Here is a 22,331-nt window from a genome sequence, read left to right on the forward strand (position 1 = left end):
TGTGTTTTGGATCTTATTCCCGGTGTTTAATCCATCATTTCTGCGTGCCAAGACCTTCTGAGGCAGGGGTTAAGTCTGATTGGTTTTCTTTTTTTGGAGCTCCCAGCCTCCAATTTTCCCGCATGGAGTCTCCAGCTGTCGAGCGTAACTCCGAGGTACGGAACATTACTCCTGAAAAGATCCCCTGACTTCCATAAATCCACAGCCCATAAACATCTCAGGAACGGTCCTCAAACCCAAACAAAACATTGAGAGTGGCTGATAAAATAATGCCCATTTAATACCTCATGAATTCCACGGGCCATTGGAGTCTCTCATGGGTAGTTAATGATTATCCATCAGCCAGGAGCCAGGGAAGAAACAAACTCGGAATGGGAGGTCTCAAAAATCCATTAGCTGGGGAACAGAACAGCTCGTTAAGGGCTTGTTAACCCTTGGAAGGACTGGGTGGACTTTACCCTTAGACCCATCCTTTGGCCTGTCTTTTGTCCTTTGGACTCCACCTAGGCGCACCCATCATCCTTGGACCCATCCTTAGACCTTATCTTTCATCTTTAGGCCTCCCCTTGCACCCATCCTTAATCCTTAGACTCCTCTTTAGACCTGGCCTTTGCCCTGTCCTTTGGCCCATCCTTTATCCTTTATCCTTTTTTATCCTTATGTTAACCCTTGGAAGGAGTGGGTGGACTTTACCCTTAGACCCATCCCTTGGCCCATCTTTTGTCCTCTGACCTCTACCTAGACCCACCCATTATCCTTGGACCCATCTTTTGACCTGTCCTTCATCTTTAGGCCTCTTCTTGAACCCATCCTTCATCCTTAGACCCCTCTTTAGACCTGGCCTTTGGCCCATCCTTTATCCTTTGACCTGTACCTAGATCCACCCATCCTCCTTGGACTGTAGTCCTAGACCCTATCTTTCATCTTTAGGCCTCCCCTTGAACCCATCCTTCATCCTTGGACCCATCTTTAGACCCATCCTTCCTCTTTAGACCTGCCCTTGAACCCATCCTTCATCTCTGGAGCCCTCATTAGACCTGGCCTTTTTCCTTTGGCCCATCCTTTATCCTTTGACCTGTACTTAAACCTTTTCTTTGTACTTAGACGTATCCATCATCCTTGGGCCCATCTTTAGACCCATCCTTCATCTTTAGACCTGTCCTTGGACTCATCCTGGGATCCCTCATTAGATTCATCCTTCATCCTTAGGCCCATACTTAGACTTTTCCTTTGTACTTAGAACCATTCTTCATGTTTAGACCCATCCTTAGACCCGTCCTTCATCTTTAGATCTGTCCTTGAACCCACCTTTCATCCTGGGACCCCACATTAGACCCATCCTTTGTCCTTTGGCCCATCCTTAGACAGATCCTTCATCCTTTCCCCTGTATTTGGACCCCTCCTTCATCTTTAGGCCTGTCCTTGGGCCTGTCCTTCATCCCTGGACCCCTCCTTAGACCCGGCCTTTGATCAGCCTTTCCTTCTCTGACCCGCCCTTTGTCCTTTGACTCATCCTTAGACCTATCCTTCATCCTTGGACCCCATGTTAGACCCATCCTTCTTCCTCTCAGCCCTCCTTAGACCCATCCTTTGTTCTTCAGGCCTGCACCTTGACCCATCCTTCATCTTTGGACCCCTTATTAGACCCACCCATCATCTTTTAGCCCATCCTTCATCTTTGGGCCCGTCCTTAGACTCATCCTTTTTCTTTCAAGCCTGTTCTTAGACCCATCCTTCTTCCTCTAAGCCCTTCTTAGACCCATCTGTGTCTTTCAGGCCTGTCCTTAGACCCATCCTTCATCTTTGGACTCCTCATTAGACCCATCCTTCACCTTTTAACCCATCCTTCATCTTTGGGCACATTCTTAGACCCATCCTTTGTCTTTCAGGCCTGTCCTTTGACCCATCCTTCATCCTTAGACCTATCCTTAGACCCACCCTTCATCTTTTAACCCATCCTTCATCTTTGGACCCCTCATTAGCCCATCCTTCTTCCTCTGAGCCCTCCTTAGACCCATCCTTTGTCCTTCAGGCCTGTCCTTGACCCATCCTTCATCCTTGGACCCCTCCTTAGACCCATCCCCTGACCCCCTCTTCATCCCTGACCCTTGCGAAGGGGAGCTGAGCCCAAACCCTCCTCAGCTCCAGCTGTGGCTCCTTTTGCCACGCTGCTGTGGCCAGGTCCATGAGCTCCAAGGAACGTGCTCTGGGAAGCAGAGGGAGGATGGGAGCAGGACCCGGCCCCAGGGACCTGCTGAGCTCCAGCAGCTGCTGGGCAGGATGGGACATCGCATTTTTGTGGTGCACCTAGGTCAGGTTTGGGCTGGGATCAGGCTCCTCCAGCTCAATGCAGCTGGATTTTGGCTGAATTTTCCATGAATTCTCCTTATCCTGTGTTGCTGCAGTGACATTCTGGGTGTGGTGGAAAAACCTGTTGGTGCAAAGCCTTCTGAGGGTTCATTTCCTTCCCTTTTGCCCCATTGGTGCTGAGGTGGAATTTTGGTGGGATTTTTCCAGACTGGGATGAGGATTTCCTGGCTGGGGGAAGTCAGATGTGAAGTTCAGATGTGACCTGGTGACAGAGCACATCCCCAGCTTCTTCTTTTCCTTTTCCCTTGAATTATTTCCAACTTTAACTTCAGACACTTTCTGTCCTGGAGGTGTTTTTTCTCCATCCCACATTACAAATTCCTGACAATGGGATATTCCCTGTGGCACTTGGCCAAGTCTGCTGCCCAACTGGGGCCATCATGACCCAGAGGTGAAAAATTGAAACCCAGACCTCCAAAAACCTGGGAGCAGAGGACCCAGAGGTGAAAAATTGAATCCCAGACCCACAAAAACCTGGGAGCTGAGGACCCAGAGGTGAAAAATTGAATCTCAGGCCTCCAAAAACCTGGGAGCTGAGGACCCAGAGGTGAAAAAATGAATCCCAGACCCACAGAAACCTGGGAGCAGAGGGAAGAAAAGTGAAAAATTGAATCCCAGACCTCCAAAACCTGGGAGGTGAGGGCTCAGAGGTGAAAAATTGAATCTCAGGCCTCTAAAAACCTGTGAGCAGAGGTCTTCGCCACCATCCCCACCCCACTGAGCAGCCCCTGCTTAGGCTGTGCCTCAGATTTAATAATTTAAGCTGGTCCTAAACAGGCCCTGATGGATCATTAACTCTGCTGCTCCTCAACCTTGATGATAACGACGTTTCCCCTTGTAGCAATTCCCATCCACCTGGCGGATCGATGGCTGGATGTTCTGCATGGGCAGGATTCAGGAGTGCATCCAGGCAGCTCCTCTGCCATTGGGCAGCTTTGGAAAGGCAGGTGGGCTCCTGGCACTGGGCACGAGCAGGAGATGGATGTTTGCAGAGCAGGTGGATGCAGCAGGACGTGCCCAACGTGTGGAAATGATCCATATGGAGCCTCTTCCCAAGGTGGGCACTGGCACCTGGGCTGTGCCAGCCCTGCAGTGGCAGCAGGAGCAGGGCAGGGCCCGTGCCCTGTGAGTCACCTCAGGTCCTGGGGTCACTTTTGGGTCCCTCATGACAAGAAGGACATGGAGGGGCTGGAGCGTGTCCAGGGCAGGGAACGGAGCTGGGAAGGGGCTGGAGCCCCAGGAGAGGCTGAGGGAGCTGGGAAGGGGCTCAGCCTGGAGCAAAGGAGGCTCAGGGGCCCTTGTGGCTCTGCACAGCTCCTGCCAGGAGGGGACAGCCGGGGGGTCGGGCTGTGCTCCAGGGAACAGGGACAGGAGCAGAGGGAACGGCCTCAGGCTGGGCCAGGGCAGGGACAGGGCAGGTCGATCCATCAGGGCCTGTTTAGGACCAGCTTAAATGATTAAATCTGAGGCCCAGTCTAAGCAGGGGCTGCTCAGTGAGGTGGGGATGGTGGAGAAGACCTCTGGTCTCAGGTTTTTGTGGGTCTGGGATTCAATTTTTCACCTCTGGGCCCTCTCCTCCCAGGTTTTTGGAGGCCTGGGATTCAGGTCAGGCACTGGCACAGCTGCCCAGAGCAGGGTTGGAGTTCCCATCCCTGAAGGGATTTAACAGCCAGGTGGATGTGGCACTTGGGGACTCCAGGATTTCCAAGGATCTCATGATCTCTGTTATTTATCCTGAAACCAGAGCCCAGCCTGAAACTCCAGCGAGGGGCAGTGCAGGAATTTGGAGAGCAAAACGAGCAGCATCTCTCCCTGTGCTTCCAAATCATCCCCCTGATTAATCTCGCTGCTGCTGCTGGGCTGTGGAGCTGTGCACAGCCCCTGGACCGTGTCCAGCTCCCTCAAAGGATGCTTTGCACACCGTGAGGTGACAGTGATGAGTGGCCCCTGTTCCAACCTGGCTCTGTGCTGGAACGATCCCGCTGCTCCGGGCTGCGGCGCTCCTTAGGAGTGTCATTAATGTTAATTACGGCCCTGCTATTCCATCCAGAGCCGCCGGAGCTTTACCGTGCTCAGAGGAGAAACTTCTCACCGTGTCCTTTAATGAGGAGTTGAGGCTCCTTTCAAAGCCAGACGGGCGTGAGGATGAATTTCGATAAGGATGAACATCCCGGGAGAGGCGGCACCGAGAGGGCAGGGGCTGTGGGCGGTGCTGGCCAGGAGGGGAATGACCACTGCTGGACTTGGCAGAGCCTGAGCTCTTCCCAGCTCTGTCTTCCAGTCAGGGAGCAGCTCCCCTGTTCCCTCCTCTGTGGTTCAAGAGGTTGGTGGGAGCTCCTCCTGACCCTCCTGCCGTCCCTGCCCTGACCCTCTGTGGTGGCCCAGGCTGGCCAAGAGCTCCAGGGGATTCCTTGGCAATAATGGGGTGAAAACCAAAAGCAGGGAGTGCTCCTCAGAGCCCAGAGGAGGCACCAGAGACGATCCAAGGGCTGGAGCCCCTCTGCTCTGGAGCTGTGGCTGCCTCTGCATCCCTGGAATGTCCCAGGCCAGGTTGGATGGGGCTTGGAGCAGCCTGGGACAGTGGGAGGTGTCCCTGCCATGGCAGGGGTGGCACTGGATGGTCCTGTGGGAATCTCTGTGGTCTTCAGGCCACCCATCCCTCTGCTCTGGAGCCAGGCTGGGAGAGCTGGGGGTGCTCACCTGGAGAGGAGAAGGCTCCAGGGAGAGCTCAGAGCCCCTTGCAGGGCCTGAAGGGGCTCCAGGAGAGCTGGAGAGGGACTGGGGACAAGGGATGGAGGGACAGGACACAGGGAATGGCTCCCACTGCCAGAGGGCAGGGCTGGATGGGATATTGGGAATTAGGAATTGTTCCCTGGCAGGGTGGGCAGGCCCTGGCACAGGGTGCCCAGAGCAGCTGGGGCTGCCCCTGGATCCCTGGAATGTCCCAGGCCAGGTTGGACAGGGCTTGGAGCAGCGTGGGACAGCCCCTGCTATGGATGGCAGGGGTGGGATGGGATGAGCTTTAAGATCCCTTCCAACCCAAACCATTCCAGGATTGTGCAGTCTGGGGTGGATCTGCCCCACCTGGCTGAGGTTGTGCTGTCTGGGGATGGGGGATCCCCCCTCAGGGTGCCCCATTCAGGGGCTGAATCCCTGTGGAAGCTTCTCCATCTGAGGGAGGCTCAGCCCTGGCTGGCCCCAGCTCACCCCCAGTGCCCTCAAAGCAACGTAATAGTGGCAACCAAGAAAACAGAAGGGGCTTAATGAGAAACAGCTCCAGCTCCAGAATCCTGGCAATTACCTCTTGCAGCTCCTTCCTGCCCCTGTCTGCTCCCAGTGCTGTTCCTGCAGCCCTGAGGAGGAGGAGGGGGGAGAAAACCTGTTTGGCTCAAACTCCCTTCAAAGAATTTCCAGCCTTTATAATTTGCAGCTGTAATAAAAAAGTTCCACTTTGTGCTTGGAAAAGAGAATAATAGATCAGTCAGAGTCGAGCCTGGAAATTCAGGCATCCAGGGAAGTGGGGACAGGCACTTGGATAAATATTTAAGTGCTGAGGCTTTGATATGAAGGAGCTGCTTTTCCTCTGGCCAGGGAGGGGAGGGATTGTTGCCTCTTTGTGGGAATGAGGAGGATAAATGGAACATCTGCAGGATATTCTGTGTTTATTTCTTTATCTCAAGCCCAGCTTGTTCAGGAGTGTGAACATTGTGCGGAGCTTGTTCAGGTTTGGGTGGAGAATGAAGGAATTTCAGCTTTTCAGGCAGGTTCAAAAAAAATCCTCAACCTCGAATGCTGAAAATCCTTCAGAAGCTGGTGCCACCCTGAGTGCACCAGGGGGATTTGGGATGGCACTGGGCACGGAGCTGTGTGTTTATCTGGTGCCAAAGGTGACCTGGTGCCTCCTTTCCTGGCTGGGACAGCTCCAGCTGGGCTGGTTGTGATCCCAACTCCACAAAGCTGTGTGGGAATGCTCAGACTCCGTAGCCAGGGTGGGTTTTTCAAAGGTTTATTTGAGAAAAAGTCAGATTTTGCCGTCTGTGTGCCAACATGGGAACAGCAAGGGAGAAGTGGCAGAAATTCTGGAGAGGGGCTTTGCTAAGGAGGGACAGGACACAGGGAATGGCTTCCCACTGCAGGGATGGATGGGAAATTGGGAAGGAATTGCTCCCTGTGAGCACAGATTGAACCTGTGGCTGCCCCTGGATCCCTGGGACAGTGGGAGGCGCCCCTGCCCATGGCAAGGTTGGGATAAAATGTTCTTCAAACTCCCTGCCCACCAAATCATTCCTGCATGAAACAATGCCAGAGTGAATCTGAAGCTTTTCTTCCCCTTTTTGCCATTCCAAAGAATGCCAGAGCAAATCTGAGTGTTTTCTTCCTTTATTTACCATTCCAAAGAATGACAGAGTAAATCTAAGGATTTTCTCCTTTTTTTTACCATTCCAAAGAATTCCAGAGTGAATCTGAAGCTTTCCTTCCCCTTTTTGCCATTCCAAAGAATGCCAGAGTGAATCTCAGGCTTTTCTTCCTTTTTTTTACCATTCCAAAGAATTCCAGAGTGAATCTGAAGCTTTTCTTCCCCTTTTTGCCATTCCAAAGAATGCCAGAGTGAATCTGAGTGGTTTTTTCCCCTTTTTAATTTTTTTTTACCATTTCAATGAATGCCAGAGTGAATCTGAAGCTTTCCCCCCCTTTTTTTGCCATTCCAAAGAATGCCAGAGAGAATCTGAGTGTTTTCTTCCCTCTTTTTTTGCCATTCCAGAGAATGCCAGAGTAAATCTGAGCGTTTGAATCTGAATGTTTTCTTCCCTTTTTTTGCCATTCCAAAGAATTCCAGAGTGAATCTGAAGCTTTTCTTCCCCCTTTTGCCATTCCAAAGAATGCCAGAGTGACTCTAAGGTTTTTCTTCCTTTTTTTTATTTTGCCATTCCAAAGAATTCCAGAGTGAATCTGAGTGGTTTGAATCTGGGTGTTTTCTTCCCTTTTTTCCCATTCCAGTGGATGCTGCTGGTGGAGGAGGCACGGGGGCAGCACTTCCCCTGCTCCCTGCTCTGATTTAATCGGGAATATTGTGCAATTCAAGCACTCCAAAAGCCACAAATCTTCGGGGCTGAATCCCGGCCAGGCTGCAGCGATCTTTAATCCTTTACAGCTGAAATACCAAGGAGAGGATTTTTATTTTTCTTTTCTCCCACTCTATTTCCCTTCCTTTAAGAGCAACGCTTGTGTGGAAATTGATGTGTGCTGACGAGGAGCAAAGTGGTGAATAAAACATCACCTGGCTCCTGCAGGGGCAGCTCCTACCTGCGCTTCAATTTTAAATTAAACTCGTTTTAATTCTGTTAAATGGCAATAAGAATGGAAGTGACAACAAATGCCTGCAGAGCAGGTGGCTACTTACTCGATTTTGGGGTTTTTTAAGAGTTGGGAATGGAGGGTGAGTGCTGCCAGAGCTGGGGAATGGTTGGGGTGTCCCCTTTGGGATGTTATTTGGGATTAGCCATTTCCCAGCAGCATCACAGCCCTGTGAACATTGACTGGATTTCCAGGTTTTTTAAGAGTTGGGAATGGAGGATGAGCACCGACAGAGGTGAGGAATGGTTGGGATGTCCTCTTTGGGATGTTTTTCAGGATGAGCCATATTCCAGGAGCATCACAGCATCACAGTGAACATTGACTGGATTCCCAGGTTTTTTATGAGTTGGGAATGGAGATGAGCACTGGCAGGGGCTGATTGGGGCATTGCTTTTGGGATGCTTTTTGGGATTAGACATACTCCAGAAGTATCACAGCCCTGAGAATATTGACTGGATTTCCAGGTTTTTTAAGAGTTGGGAATGGAGGATGAGCCCTGCCAGAGACTGATTGGGGTGTTCCCTTTGGGATGTTTTTTGGGATCAGCCATATTCAGGAGCATCACAGCATCACAGTGAACATTGACTCAATTTCTGGGATTTTTAAGAGTTGGAAATGGAGATGAGCCCTGCCCAGGGCTGATTGGAGTGTTCCCTTCGGGATGCTTTTTGGGGTCAGCCATATCCCAGGAGCATCACAGTGAACATTGACTGGATTCCCAGGTTTTTTATGAGTTGAGAATGGAGATGAGCACTGACAGGAGCTGATTGGGGCATTCCTTTTGGGATGCTTTTTGGGATGAGCCATACTCCAGGAGCACCACAGCCCTGAGAACATTGACTCGATTTCCAGGTTTTTTAAGAGTTGGGAATGGAGATGAGCACTGCCAGAGGCTGGGGAATGGCTGCGGTGTTCCCTTTGGGATGTTTTTTGGGATGAGCCATCTTCCAGGAGCATCACAGCATCACAGTGAACATTGACTCAATTTCTGGGATTTTTAAGAGTTGGGAATGGAGGGTGAGCACTGACAGAGGCTGGGGAATGGTTGGGGTGTTCCCTTTGGGATGCTTTTTTGGGATCAGCCATATCCCAGGAGCATCACAGTGAACATTGACTCAATTTCTGGGTTTTTTAAGAGTTGGGAATGGAGGGTGAGTGCTGCTAGAGCTGAGGAATGGTTGGGGTGTCCTCTTTGGGATGTTTTTTGGGATAAGCCATCTTCCAGGAGCATCACAGCATCACGGTGAACATTGACTGGATTCCCAGGTTTTTTATGAGTTGGGAATGGAGATGAGCACTGACAGGGGCTGATTGGGGCATTGCTTTTGGGATGCTTTTTGGGATGAGCCATACTCCAGGAGCACCACAGCCCTGAGAACATTGACTATTTCTGGGTTTTTAAGGTTGGGAATGGAGATGAGCACTCCAGAGGCTGCTTTTGGCATCACAGCATCACAGTGAACATTGACTGGATTCCCAGGTTTTTTATGAGTTGGGAATGGAGATGAGCACTGACAGGAACTGATTGGGGCATTCCCTTTGGGATGCTTTTTGGGATCAGCCATACTCCAGGAGCACCACAGCCCTGAGAACATTGACTCGATTTCTGGGATTTTTAAGAGCTGGGAATGGAGATGAGTGCTGCCAGAGCTGGGGAATGGTTGGGGTGTCCCCTTTGGGATGTTTTTTGGGATCAGCCATACTCCAGGAGCACCACAGCCCTGTGATGGATTTTTACTCCCTGTAACACACGGATCCCACTGTGCCCATCCTCACATTCCAGCTTCTCCCAGCACCTCCTGCTCTTCCAGCCACCAAACCAGCCTGGGACATCCCAGCAGGGAAAAACCTCCCCGGGCTCCTTTCTGTGGAAATCCCAGACAAACATCCCCACCCTCCCTGCAGCATCCCCCTGTCACTCCCTGCCCGCTCCTGGCAGCGCTGACGGGCCCTTTGTCCCGCTGTCTGCTCCTGTTTTTCAGCTCCTGTTGAAACCCTCTATTTTTCCCCTCCCCAAGCCGGTGATAAGCGTTTGACTGATCCCACCGAGCAGGCGGGGATGAGCCATTCAGGCGGGATTGACACCTCAAGGGATTTGCATTAAACGCTTCAAACTCGCTCGCTGCTTTTTTTTTTTTAATTATTTTTTTATTCCCCATTTTCTTTTTTTTTTCCCATCCATCATTATATATTTAGCAAATTCCTGCATGAAATTACAGCCCCAATTATTGGCATTCGCCTATCTGAGAAGGAATCTCTCCCTGCACTGATTTTCCCGAGCATCCCGAGGCAGGAATTAACCCCGTGTTCCATGAGCTCTGTCTTGGGGGCTTGGTTTGGGCTCTCCTGACCGAGGGATGCATGGGAAAAAGGAGGAAAAAGAGGAAAAATGGGAAAAAGGAGGAAAAATGAGGAATTTGGGTCTGCAGAGGGTTAGGGGTGGTGAGAGGTGAAGGAGAGGGGGATTCTGGGGGTGCTCATGATGTGCCAAGAGCTGAGATTTTGGGAAGGGTTTGGGAAGCCAAGGGCTGTGTGGAGCATGGGCTGACCCCAATGTGCTGCTGGGGACTGCAGTGAGGGGTGGAATCCTGGGAATACCCAGATTTGGAGCCTTCTGGAGCAGGGAAGAGGGTGGAACAACCATGGAGAGAGGCAAAAAAAAATAGTGGGGATGTCCAGATTTTGGGATTTGCTCCAAATCTGGCAGGGAAGGTGCCCTTGGCCCATGGTGGCATTTTCCTGCCATCTCTGGAGGGTGCTGTGGGCATCCCCCAGATTTTGGGGAGCTCCAGGCCTCGAGATGGACCAGGTGTGGTTCTCTCTTCTCCCTCAAAACCCTTTGGAGCCAAAATAAAAAATATCTCCATAATCCTGGCTCCCTTTCCCAAAGCAGGGCTGTCTTGGGCCTTATCCCTATGGAAAATTGAAATTAGGCTGATGGTTTCCCTTGTTTTTTTGGATTTTGTTTGTTTGTTTGTTTTGTTTTGTTATGGGTTTGGTTTCGCTTTTTTGTTTGCATTTTTTTTATTTTTGTTTTTTTAATTCTCCTTTTTTGCCTCTGCTGTCCTTGTGGCATTGGGAGCCTGGCACAGGGAATGGGGTTCCTCCTGCCCAGCTGGGATGGGGAATTTAGGCTGGCAGGATTAGGATGCATTTCCAGCACATTTTCCCCCACTTTGGGTAAATGAGAGGAGAATGGAAATGTTTGCCTTGGGCACTGCCAGGGATTCAGGGGCACCCACAGCTGCTCTGGGCACCCTGTGCCAGGGCTTGCCCACACTCACAGGAAGGAATTCCTTCCCAAATTACATCTAAATCTCCCCCCTTTTAGTTTGAAACCATTTCCCTTTTTCCTGTCACCATCTATGGAATCATGGAGTGGTTTGGGCTGGGAAAGACCTTGGAGATCATCACGTTCCAACCTGTGTAGGAGAATGGATGGAAGGATGGATGGATGGATGGATGATGGATGGATGGATGGATGGATGGATGGATGGATGGATGGATGGATGGACGGATGGATGACGGATGGATGGATGATGGACGGATGACGGATGGATGGATGGATGGATGGATGGATGGATGGATGGATGGATGGATGGATGGATGGATGGATGGATGGATGGATGGATGGATGGATGGATTATGGATGGATTATGGATGGATTATGGATGGATGGATGATGGATGGATGGATGGATGGATGGATGGATGGATGGATGGATGGATGGATGGATGGATGGATGGATGGACGACCCCTCATGGCAACAAGTCCTTTATGAGGTGCCCATGACTGGCCTCACCCTCCAGCCCTGTCCCAAGGATGATTTGTGACCCTTTATTGCCCAGGAAGCCCCAAACAAGGTTTGCTCGATGTCCCTCAGACACTCCTTGTCCCCAAACCAGGGGACAGGATCTCCTGTCCCTGTGAGCCCCCTGTGCCAGGGGGTTTTCCATGAGTGAGGATGCTCCTGCTTCTCTCCAGGCTTTGGTCCTTGCCCCCCTTCCCTCAGGATAGGGATCAAAGCCATGGCATGATGGGCAGCCAGCCCAGTCACCCAGTTGGATCCTGGTGTTTATTATTCTTTATTATTTTTTCTTCTCCTGAAGAAACAGAGAGAGGAAAAAAAAATCTCTCTCTGTCCAAAATCACTCATCCTTCCTAATAATGAGAGCTGTCAGCAGCCCTGCTTGGCGAGGAAATGATGCTCACAGTAAATATTTGGTCTGGAACTGATTTATGGGTGGAAAAAAACGAGATTAGTGCTTAATCACTGCCTTTCAGGAAGGGCTTTGGGCCGGGGTTGAGCTCAGGGGGGCTGGGGCCATGCCAGGGGAGCAGCACTGGCATTTTTAGTGGAGACCCCGTGGTGGGGTTGGGATTGAAGAGCAGCAGTGGAGGGGATGGACTGGATTTGGGGCCCCCAGGCAGGGCTGGATGGGATATTGGGAATTGGGAATTGTTCCCTGGCAGGGTGGGCAGGCCCTGGCACAGGGTGCCCAGAGCAGCTGGGGCTGCCCCTGGATCCCTGGCAGTGCCCCAGGCCAGGCTGGACATTGGGGCTGGGAGCAGCCTGGGACAGTGGGAGGTGTCCCTGCCCATGTCCTTTAATGAGCTCTGATGTCCCTTCCCACCCAACCCATTCCATGGCTCCATGACCATCAGCTGTGGGGCTGACCCCAGGGAGCTCCAAGCCAGGAGAGCTGCTCAGCTGGACCAGCCTGGAACACCCACCCCATCCTGAGCCCAGTGCACCCAAAGAGGTCCTTGCAGCCACCCTAAACACAGCAGCAGCTTTCCTGTGTGAGGAAATAATTAACTTATTAGAGGATGGTTTAATTTTCTTCATTAAGAGGCCATTTCCTATTGCCTGGCAGGGCCAGATGCCCCCGGGCACTGCTGGGAGTGGTGGGGCATGCTCAGCTCCAGGGCCTGCCCACCCTGCCAGGGAACAATTCCTAATTCCCAATATCCCATCCATCCCTGCCCTCTGGCAGTGGGAGCCATTCCCTGGGTCCTGTCCCTCCATCCCTTGTCCCCAGTCCCTCTGCAGCTCTCCTGGAGCCCCTTTAGGCCCTGCAAGGGGCTCTGAGCTCTCCCTGGAGCCTTCTCCTCCCCAGGTCTCCCAGCCTGGCTCCAGCCCTTGGAACATCTCCATGCCCTCCTCTGGTCTGGCTCCAGCAACTCCAGGTCCTCGCGGTGCTGGACACAGAGTTGGATGCAGTGCTCCAGTTGGGATGCAGGGATTATGGACGGAGCATTCCAGGAATCCTTGAGGTGTTGCACTGCCAGGATGTTCTCCAAGGATCTCTGTCCCAGATTCTGCAGATCCCCAGCGGGCTGAGCTGCCTTTCCCAGGGCTCTCTCTGCTCCTCACTCCGTGGCAGCCGGAGCGGGAGTGGATGAGCCGGAGCAGCTCCGAGTGCCAGGATCCTGCAGCCTGGCCCATCTGAGCTGCCAGAGTCACTCTGCATCCCAAACCCTTCCAGTCTGGTGCAGCTTTGGGACCATCTGAGCCAGCAGAACAACACTGGGCCTTGTCCCAGTGTGGAAAAATGGGACAGGAGGGAGAGGCGGGCGACTCCTCCCCCTGCTCTGCAGAGTTTCATTTCTGAGGGACTTCTGGGTTGTCCACACCACGGCCCTGTGCCTTGACAAGCTGAGACTCTCCTGGGTTCCCTCACATTCTTCACTGCATCCCGCCCTTGCTTGGGCCCTTTATTTGATGTAGTGACATTTAAATGTGACCATTCAGGGGATTTGACAAGGCCAGCAAGGCTGAGGATGACGAGCTTTTGGACCCAATGATTTTTTTTTTCTCACCCAGGTTCTCAAGAGGAAAAGCTCTGGAACGTTCCTTGATGAAAATTGCCTTTGTTTGATGGCGGGGAGGGATTGGGAATTCTCATGAGGAAATTGCATTAATTATCACATGTGAGATGATGCAGCAGCACCCCCATCCTGCGGGTGCCACCAGCCCATCCCCAACTCCTTTCCCTTCACTTTTCCCCTCCTTTTTCCTCTTTTCCCTCCCAGAGTCAAGAAGAAGAACAAGCCCCTGAACCTCAAGATCCACAACAGCGTGGGGAGCTGTGAGAACATCCCAGCCCAGCGCTCCCCGCTGCTCTCCGAGCGCTCCCTGCGCTCCTTCTTCGTGGGGTACCCGCCCTTCCTGCCCTCCACCCCGCCCGTCCACACCGAAGCCACCTTCTCTGCAAGTGAGTGCCCCTCGGATCCCTCTGCCCAGGGGTGGGAGATGCCGAGCAGAGGAGGGAACTGGGGAGTTTTAGAGTCCATGGTTTGGAGGACGTTGGTTGAGCGTTGTGGAATGAGGCCAGGCCTCGTGGAGGTGCCTCGTGTTGGTGTTTAGAGATCTGTGGGTGCTTCTGGGCAAAGATAGCCCCAAAAACTCGATTATTTCTGGTTTTTTGGGAAGGCCACGAGGTTTTTGTGCTGTCTGGGTTGGTGGCGCTGCCTGGATGCCACCATCTGAGGGCTGCTTTGTAAACCTTTGTGGTTTCCCCTCTGTATTTAAACCTCTCCCGCTTGCTGGATGTGGAGTTTTAGGAAGCCAGTCCTGGCGCAAACCCCATGGAGCTGATCCCAGCAGCCAGCCCTGATCCCACCTGGCAGGGCTCTGTCCTCTCCCAGGAGATGCTGGTGGTGGCACTCACCGGCTGGGTTTGGCTCCATGAGCTCACCCAGGTCTGGAAGGAACAGCCTGACCCTCATTTCCTGGTCCCACACCAGTGCTGGGATTAATTCCACAGGGATTGAAACTTTTCCAAGCCAGGCGTGGCTCTTGGCCCAAGAAGAACTTCCCTGGAGGAAACACGTGGCAGCTGCTGGGTGTGATTCCCTGCCAAGTTCCCTTTGCCTCTTGTTCCTCAGCTAAAACTTCCTCCAACTCCACATCCAGGCTGGGTTTCTGTCACCCTCCCTTCCCTGGATTTTTCCCCTGTTTCCATTCTGGAAATGTCTTCCTGGCTTGTTTTGGGGTCTTCCACTCATTCCCTCTGCTCAAGAAGCAGGCTGGAGAAGGTTTTGCAGCCAGAGGGTTTACAGCCAGATATTTTTCCTTCCTTTTCCTTTTCCTTTTCCTTTTCCTTTTCCTTTTCCTTTTCCTTTTCCTTTTCCTTTTCCTTTTCCTTTTCCTTTTCCTTTTCCTTTTCCTTTTCCTTTTCCTTTTCCTTTTCCTTTTCCTTTCCCTTTTCCTTTCCCTTTCCCTTTCCCTTCCCTTTTCCTTTTCCTTTCCCTTTCCCTTTCCCTTTCCCTTTCCCTTTCCCTTTCCCTTTCCCTTTCCCTTTCCCGGCAGTCTGGGGTCACTGAGGGCTCATCCAGCCAGTCCTGCTGTCCTTTTCCCCCTGTCCCTTTGCCTTTGGGGACAGTGGCACCTGGCAGGAGCTCTGCATGCAGACCATGCTGTTCCCAGAGATTTCCAACACCCAGCTCTGGGTTTGCCTGGAGTGAGAGGTGTGATGGTGTTCACAGGGGTCTTAGGATGAGGGAAGAGACAAGAATGTTGACTCCATGTTTCAGAAGGCTTGATTTATTATTTTATGATATATATTACATTAAAACTATACTAAAAGAATAGAAGAAAGGATTTCATCAGAAGGCTGGCTAAGAATAGAATAGAAAGAATGATAACAAAGGCTTGTGGCTTGGACTCTCTGTCCGAGCCAGCTGGACTGTGATTGGCCATTAATTAGAAACAACCAACATGGGCCAATCAAAGATGCACCTGTTGCATTCCACAGCAGCAGATAATCAATGTTTACATTTTGTTCCTGAGGCCTCTCAGCTTCTCAGGAGGAAAAATCCTAAGGAAAGGATTTTCCATAAAAGATGTCTGTGACTGAGGGACATTTCTGCCTCGCTGTTTCCCACATGGAATTGTCTGTGCTCAGCTCACAGCCAGACCAACAGAGCAGGAAGCACGGACCAAACCCCATTGCCAGCCCCCCTGGAGTGTCTCCTTGGATTAGTTTTGCTCAGTGTTGGATTCTGTGCCGTGCTGTGACATCCTGATGGGACGTGGCAGGGACACGATGGGCAGTGATGGGCTGGCAGTGACTAACCCTGCCAGAGAGGTGTCTCCTCTCATTCCCTCCAACCTCCCTGGCTGCTGGGAATGTTTTCTGGGCTGGAAGGGAGCTGGGTTTCCCCAGCTGGTTGATCCCTGCTGGGAGGGGATCAGCAGAGCTGTTTTGTCGTGGTTGAGATGGAGACAATGCAAAGCAGCGCACTCCGTTTGCAGAAGGCTTCAAACCTGTTTTTATTGCAGCATGCATGCTTGTTCTACATTCTCACAAAACTCATAGGTTTATACTTTACTCATTGGTCAGGAAAGACAAAAAAAAATGTTCATTGGAACAGGCAGTTGCGGGTTTCTCTTATTTATCCTTCTTTCTTTCTTGGTTGCCTTGTCAAGGACCTTGTTAGGAAATTCTTTCAGGGATAAACATCTTACCAAACTTCTCTCTGGCTCACAGAAGTCACTGCGAAACCTCTTCCACACTGTTTGGTCCTTGCAGGATCAACATCCATGTGGGAGTTACAGCAAGCAGGGTGGATGTTTGTTTGTTTGTAGGGAGCAGAATCATGGAATGAACAGGGCTTCAAACCTGTTTTTATTACAGCATGCATGCTTTTTTTATACATTCTCACAAAGCTCACAAGTTTACTCACTGGTCAGGACAGACAAAATGCTCATTGGAACGGGCAGTTGCAGGTTTCTCTTATTTATCCTTCTTTCTTTCTTGGTTTCTTTGTCAATGACCTTGTTAGGAAATTCTTTCAGGGGTAAACATGGATCCTCTTACCAAACTTCTCTCTGGCTCACAGAAGTCACTGTGAAACCTCTTCCACACTGGTCCTTGCATGCAGGATCAACATCTGTGTGGGAGTTACACCAAGCAGGGTGGATGTTTGTTTGTTTGTAGGGAGCAGAATCATGGGATGATTTGGGCTGGAAGGGAGCTTGAAACTCATCCCAGTCCATGGGCAGGGACACCTCCCACCGGAGCAGGTTGCTCCAAGCCCTCCCTGCATCCCAAGGATTCCCTGTCCCCATCCTTGTGGTGGTTCAGCAGCTGAGCTCTCCACAGTATCCCATCCCTATGGTTTTTTCTAAAAATCCCTATTCCCTTTTCCTCCTGTGGGAGCAGCACAGCAGCACCCAGATGCTCTGGATTGCTGTGGAATTACTTCCCTAAGCACGGAAACACAAAAATTGTTGTTGTTGTCAGCTGGAGATGGGTGAGGGGAGCCCAGCCAGGCCCTGTCCCTCCCTGGCTGCCTCTCCATGATTTCTTTTCCACAGCCTTGCTGCTCCTGGCAGGAGCACGTCCCCATCTGAGTCATCCCTGGCCCGGGTCAGGAGAGGGTTGGGATGCTTCCCTCTGATTTTTAACATCCCTTTGTCCTGATGGGAATGGATTTTCACAGAGGGCTGGAGGGAGCTGCAGAAGGAGCCTCTTCCTCCAGCAAATCTGGCTGGGGGAATCTCAGGATCATGGAATATCCTGAGTTGATCCTTAGGGATCGTTGATCCAGCTCCTGTCCCTGCCCAGACCCCCCAACAACCCCACCCTGTCCATCCCTGGCAGTGCTGCCCAAAGGCTCCTGGAGCTCTGGCAGCCTCGGGGCCGTGCCCATTCCCTGGGCAGCCTGGGCAGTGCCAGCACCCTCTGGGGGAAGAACCTTGCCCTGATCTCCACCTAAACCTCCCAGCACAGCTCCAGCCATTCCCTCTCACTGTCACAGGGAGCAGAGACCGAGCTGCCCCTCAGAAGATGTAGAACTGGTTTAATGTGGTCTCCAGGGATGTCCCCTCCCTGCCCAGTCCTGTGTGACACCTCCATCACACCCACTGTGCTGCTGCTCTGCCCTGGGGGGATTCTCCTGAACCCCAGTCCTGCCTCTTCCCCTTGGCTTTGTGAGTGAGGAATTTGCAGTTTATGGTGCTGAGCATGAGCAGGATCCCAGCCAGGCATGGCCAAGTGACAAGTGCTGAGATGCCACCAGGGCTCCTTGAGCCCCCCAGCTCCTGGAAGAGCCCCTGAAGGGCTGACCTCAGGAAGGTTTGGTGGAATCCAGGAAAATGTCCAGTGGGTTGGGGTGGGATTCCCAGAGCCCTAAATCCAGCTTTTCCTTTGGAAAGCACCACGCTGGACCCAAGGACGTGACAGCGGTGTTGAAGGTGACATGGGGAAGCAGCCAGTGCCACCCATGTCCCCTCTCCATGGTCACCCCGTTGCCAGTGCTGGGGTGGGTTTTGGGGGGACACTTCTCCCTAACGCTGTCCCAGCCCCAGCCACCTCCAGGAGGGGAATTCCCAAAGGGAATCTCCTTTCTTGGGGACCTCCAGGGCCATCCCATTCCAACCGCCCACTTGGAGAGGTCTTGTGTTGGAGGGAGGGAGGGAGGGAGGGAGGGAAGGAGGGAAGGAAGGAGGGAAGGAAGGAAGGAAGGAAGGAAGGAAGGAAGGAAGGAAGGAAGGAAGGAAGGAAGGAAGGAAGGAAGGAAGGAAGGAAGGAAGGAAGGAAGGAAGGAAGGAAGGAAGGAAGGAAGGAAGGAAGGAAGGAAGGAAGGAAGGAAGGAAGGAAGGAAGGAAGGAAGGAAGGAAGGAAGGAAGGAAGGAAGGAAGGAAGGAAGGAAGGAAGGAAGGAAGGAAGGAAGGAAGGAAGGAAGGAAGGAAGGAAGGAAGGAAGGAAGGAAGGAAGGAAGGAAGGAAGGAAGGAAGGAAGGAAGGAAGGAAGGAAGGAAGGAAGGAAGGAACTGACTCCATGTTCTCAGAAGGCTAATTTATTATTTTATGATACTATATTATATTAAAGAGTACTAAACTAAACTATACTAAAGAATACAGAAAGGATGCAGACAGAATGCTGAAAAGATAATAATGAAAACTCGTGACTCTTTCCAGAGCCCTGACACAACTGGGCCCTGACTGGCCAAAGAGTGAAAACAACTCACAGCAGAATCCAATGGAACAATCGCCTGTGGGTAAACAATCCCCAAACACATTCCACACCAGCACAACACAGGAGAAGCAAATGAGATAAGAATTGTTTTCCTTTTCCCTGAGGCTTCTCAGCTTCTCAGGAGAAGACTCCTGGGCAAAGGGATTTTTCAGAAAATGTGATGGTGACAGACAGGGACACGTCCCAAATTCCATGTGGAATATCTGCCATGTGCACTCATGGAGGGAGCAGGTGATGCCTTTGTACCTTGAATCCTGCACGGATTTCTGTCCTGGGGAAGGAAAGCTGCTGGAGCAGCTGCTCTGGGATCTCTCCCATCCTATTTTGGCCCTAAAAGCAGCACGAGCAAGGCCTGGGATGTCTCATGAAGGGATTTTGCTGCAGAGCATCTCCCTGGGGTGCTTGGCTGGGACCATGGGGAAGTAAACCCAGGGTGGTGGGAGACACTGCGACAGTGTCCCTGGAACTGCCACAGGCTGAGACACTGGAACTCTGTCACTGCAGCTGGCACAGGGTGCCCAGAGCAGCTGGGGCTGCCTCTGGATCCCTGGCAGTGCCCAAGGCCAGGCTGGATGGGACTTGGAGCAGCCTGGGACAGTGGAAGGTGTCCCTGCCCATGGCAGGGGTGGGAATGGATCATCTTTAGGATTCCTTCCCACCCAAACCATTCCATGGATATTATGATTTGTCTCTGGACTGGGATTTTCACCTGGTGGTGGAGATATTCCTGATCCTGGATTTCTTCTGCTGTTGAAGTCTTTTGGGAAGAGGCTCCACCCTGGTGTCTCCTCTTAATCTCTCCATGGGACTCACCCACCTTGGGAGCATTTTGGTGACATTTGGGATGTTTGGGATAAGTGCAAAGCCTCCTGGCCATCTCTTGGCTTTGCAGTGACTCATCCTGGGATTCTTACCAAGTCCACTTCCATTGATTTTCTCGGTCCCATTCATAATGGGAACGTGTTTGCTGTAGTAGTGTTGGATTATGGTCTTTTCTGAGCACTCTACAAATCCATTTCCTACATAGTAGGAGAAGGAGGGTTTGTTGATCAGGCTGTCTCTGTGATGGATAACACGCTCCCACCAGCTCCCTGCCATCCAGACAGGGGCCATGAGACGAGGAAGGGACAATTGTGACAAAAGAGTCCCCAACCCTGGGGTTCAGCACCACTGCCACCCCTGGAAGATGCTCCAGGTGTCCTTGTGTCACAGATATCTTTTATGAAAAATCCTTTCCTTAGGATTTTTCCTCCTGAGAAGCTGAGAGGCCTCAGGAACAAAATGCAAACATTGATTATCTGCTGCTGTGGGATGCAACAGGTGCATCTGTGATTGGTCTCATGGGGTTGTTTCTAATTAATGGCCAATCACAGTCAGCTGGCTTGAACTCTCTGTCTGAGCCACAAGCCTTTCTTATCATTCCTTCTTTTTCTATTCTGAGCTAGCCTTCTGATAAAATCCTTTCTTCTATTATTTTAGTATAGTTTTAATATAATATATATCATAAAATAATAAATCAAGCCTTATGATGATGGAGTCAGATGCATCATTCTCTCTCCCCTTCGCTGGAGTCACCTTTGATTTACAACACCCTTGGGGAGGCTTTGGGGTTCTCTGAGGACATCCCCACCCACCCCAAGGAAGGCGCAACCCCAAAATAACAAAATGGGGAAGCTCAGGTGCTTTTTCCATGCAGGACATTCCCAGGCAGCCCAGCTGGGGCCCAGCTGGAATTCACCTGGTGATAAGACCCCGATCTTGGCCTTATCACCGAGCGATGCAGGACAGTCCGGATAACTCAGTCCCTCTGGGAGACAGAGTGCCCGAATCCCCAGTCAGCTCGCAGCTGTGGCTACCCTTAGCAAGCTCAGTGATTCCAGCTCCTTAGTGATCATCAGCTCTCCCAGGATTTCAGCTCTTTAGCGATCACCAGCTCTCCCAGGATTCCAGCTCTTTGCTTGCTCACTAGGGCACCTCTGGCTGAGGCAGAAGCAGATGTGAGAGAGGAGAAGGAGAAGTCCTGGTGGTTCCACAGCGATGCTTTATTGAGGGATCTGTGAAGGGTTCCAGCGACAGCTCTTCGTCTGTCAGATGGGCTAAACCAGCCCCTTTTTATGGGGTATAGGGAGATCCAAACTTGTCCAATAGTAAGGGTTAGGGGAAAAGCGACCTATGGGGTTACAGAGATAAGCTATGGGGAGAGGGGTAGAAGACAGGAACTTATTTTGCTGTCTCACCATGACTCACAGCTCCTTCTGTTAAGTCTCAATGCTCCATGGAGCTCTCGTAAGCTCCATGGGGTCTGCTGCAGCCCGGCTCTGCGGGGACAGCAGCGGGGGCAGCGCCGCCGCGTCCCCGTCACCTCCGAGGCGCCGGGTGCCACTCAGGAGCTGTCACAGCTGCCTGTCACCGCCGGGGAGCGGGCAGCCCGGGCTCTGCTGCCGTGTCGCCTGTCAGCGACACGCCGGAGGTGGCTGTCACCTGTCCCCCGGTCGGTTTTCCCCTTCCCGGCTCTGCTGCCGGCACAGCTGATCCCATCAAGCGCGGCTGTTGATTTTGGGATGAGCCGAGCCCTGACCTTTGCGAAGGAAAACACGGCGGTGGCGGAAGGAGGGTGGCGCTCCCTGGCTGGGCTGTCACATCGGGAAGCGGGGTTTGGTTTTTGGGAAGGCCTCGGGAGGCAGGGACGGGGTGGGTGAGCGGGGGAAGTCTCCATGGGGCTGCTCAGTGGGTGCCCCCCTGAGAAATTCCGCTTGTGCCCAGTGAAATGCCAGCTCGGAGCGGGGGGAATGAGGTGAGGGGAATTATGGCCGGAGAATTTGGGTTTTTGAGGCAGGCAGGAGGCTGCTGGTGATAAAGGTAATAAATAATCACTGGCACGGGGGCAGCTCCGGGGTGCTGGAGGGAGGGAACAGGGAGAGAGGGAGGATGGGGGAGACGCAGCCGCTGTCACGCCTCAAAGCTTGAGAGCATCATCCGATCCCGCGGCCACTTCTCCATCACAAGGTCCCCACAACAAAGCCCGACCGTCCCGCCCTGAACCAAGACCTGCTCATGGGGGTTTCCCCCTTGTAATTAACGCTAATTGTGATAATGTAGGGGGGTTCAATGAGAATATTCCTCCCGTCCTGGGGGGAGGCTGCTGCCTCTCCCCCTGAGCATCCTCCCGAGTTAACCCTGCCAGGAATCCGGGTAAAGGGGGAGCTCCCCAATTAACCCCAGAGCCCCCCGACCCCTCGGGGCTGATCCCCGGCTCCTCTCCCTGCCCTCCTGCCCCGCTCCGCTGCTTTTCCCTCCTGCCCACAGCGGCTCTATTGTCAAACGCCGCGATCCTACGTGGCTCGCTGCCGCTAATGAAGGTAATTAGCTGTGAGTCACGTCGGGCTCATTTATGTTACGAGGTCAAAAATCCCCGCTACACTTCAATACATTTTTGCAGCGAGCCCATTTAGAAAGTAATTAAAAGGCTCAGCAGCCGCCGCTGCCTCCATCCCCTCTCCCCCTCGCCGGGCTGGCAGGATTTAATTGAGGCCAGCCGAAAGTTGGTGGGAATAAATTGTGGCTGATAACGTGGAGGTTGTAATTTAATTCCGGGAGAAGAGCTGCTCTGGCCAGGGA

General features: G+C 52.2%; 1 protein-coding gene across 3 annotated transcripts in view; it reads left to right on the plus strand.

Moving 5' to 3' along the window:
* The window catches only part of KSR2 (kinase suppressor of ras 2), an 86,851-nt gene that overhangs the window by 21,648 nt on the left and 42,872 nt on the right, over positions 1–22,331 (plus strand). For all 3 annotated transcript variants that reach the window (XM_030958929.1, XM_030958930.1, XM_030958931.1), the window contains exon 5: positions 13,762–13,943. In XM_030958929.1, the coding sequence (XP_030814789.1) occupies positions 13,762–13,943 (182 nt within the window). The remainder of the gene's footprint in view (positions 1–13,761; positions 13,944–22,331) is intronic.

Source organism: Camarhynchus parvulus, chromosome 15 (genome assembly GCF_901933205.1).
Source record: "Camarhynchus parvulus chromosome 15, STF_HiC, whole genome shotgun sequence".
Taxonomy (NCBI): domain Eukaryota; kingdom Metazoa; phylum Chordata; class Aves; order Passeriformes; family Thraupidae; genus Camarhynchus; species Camarhynchus parvulus.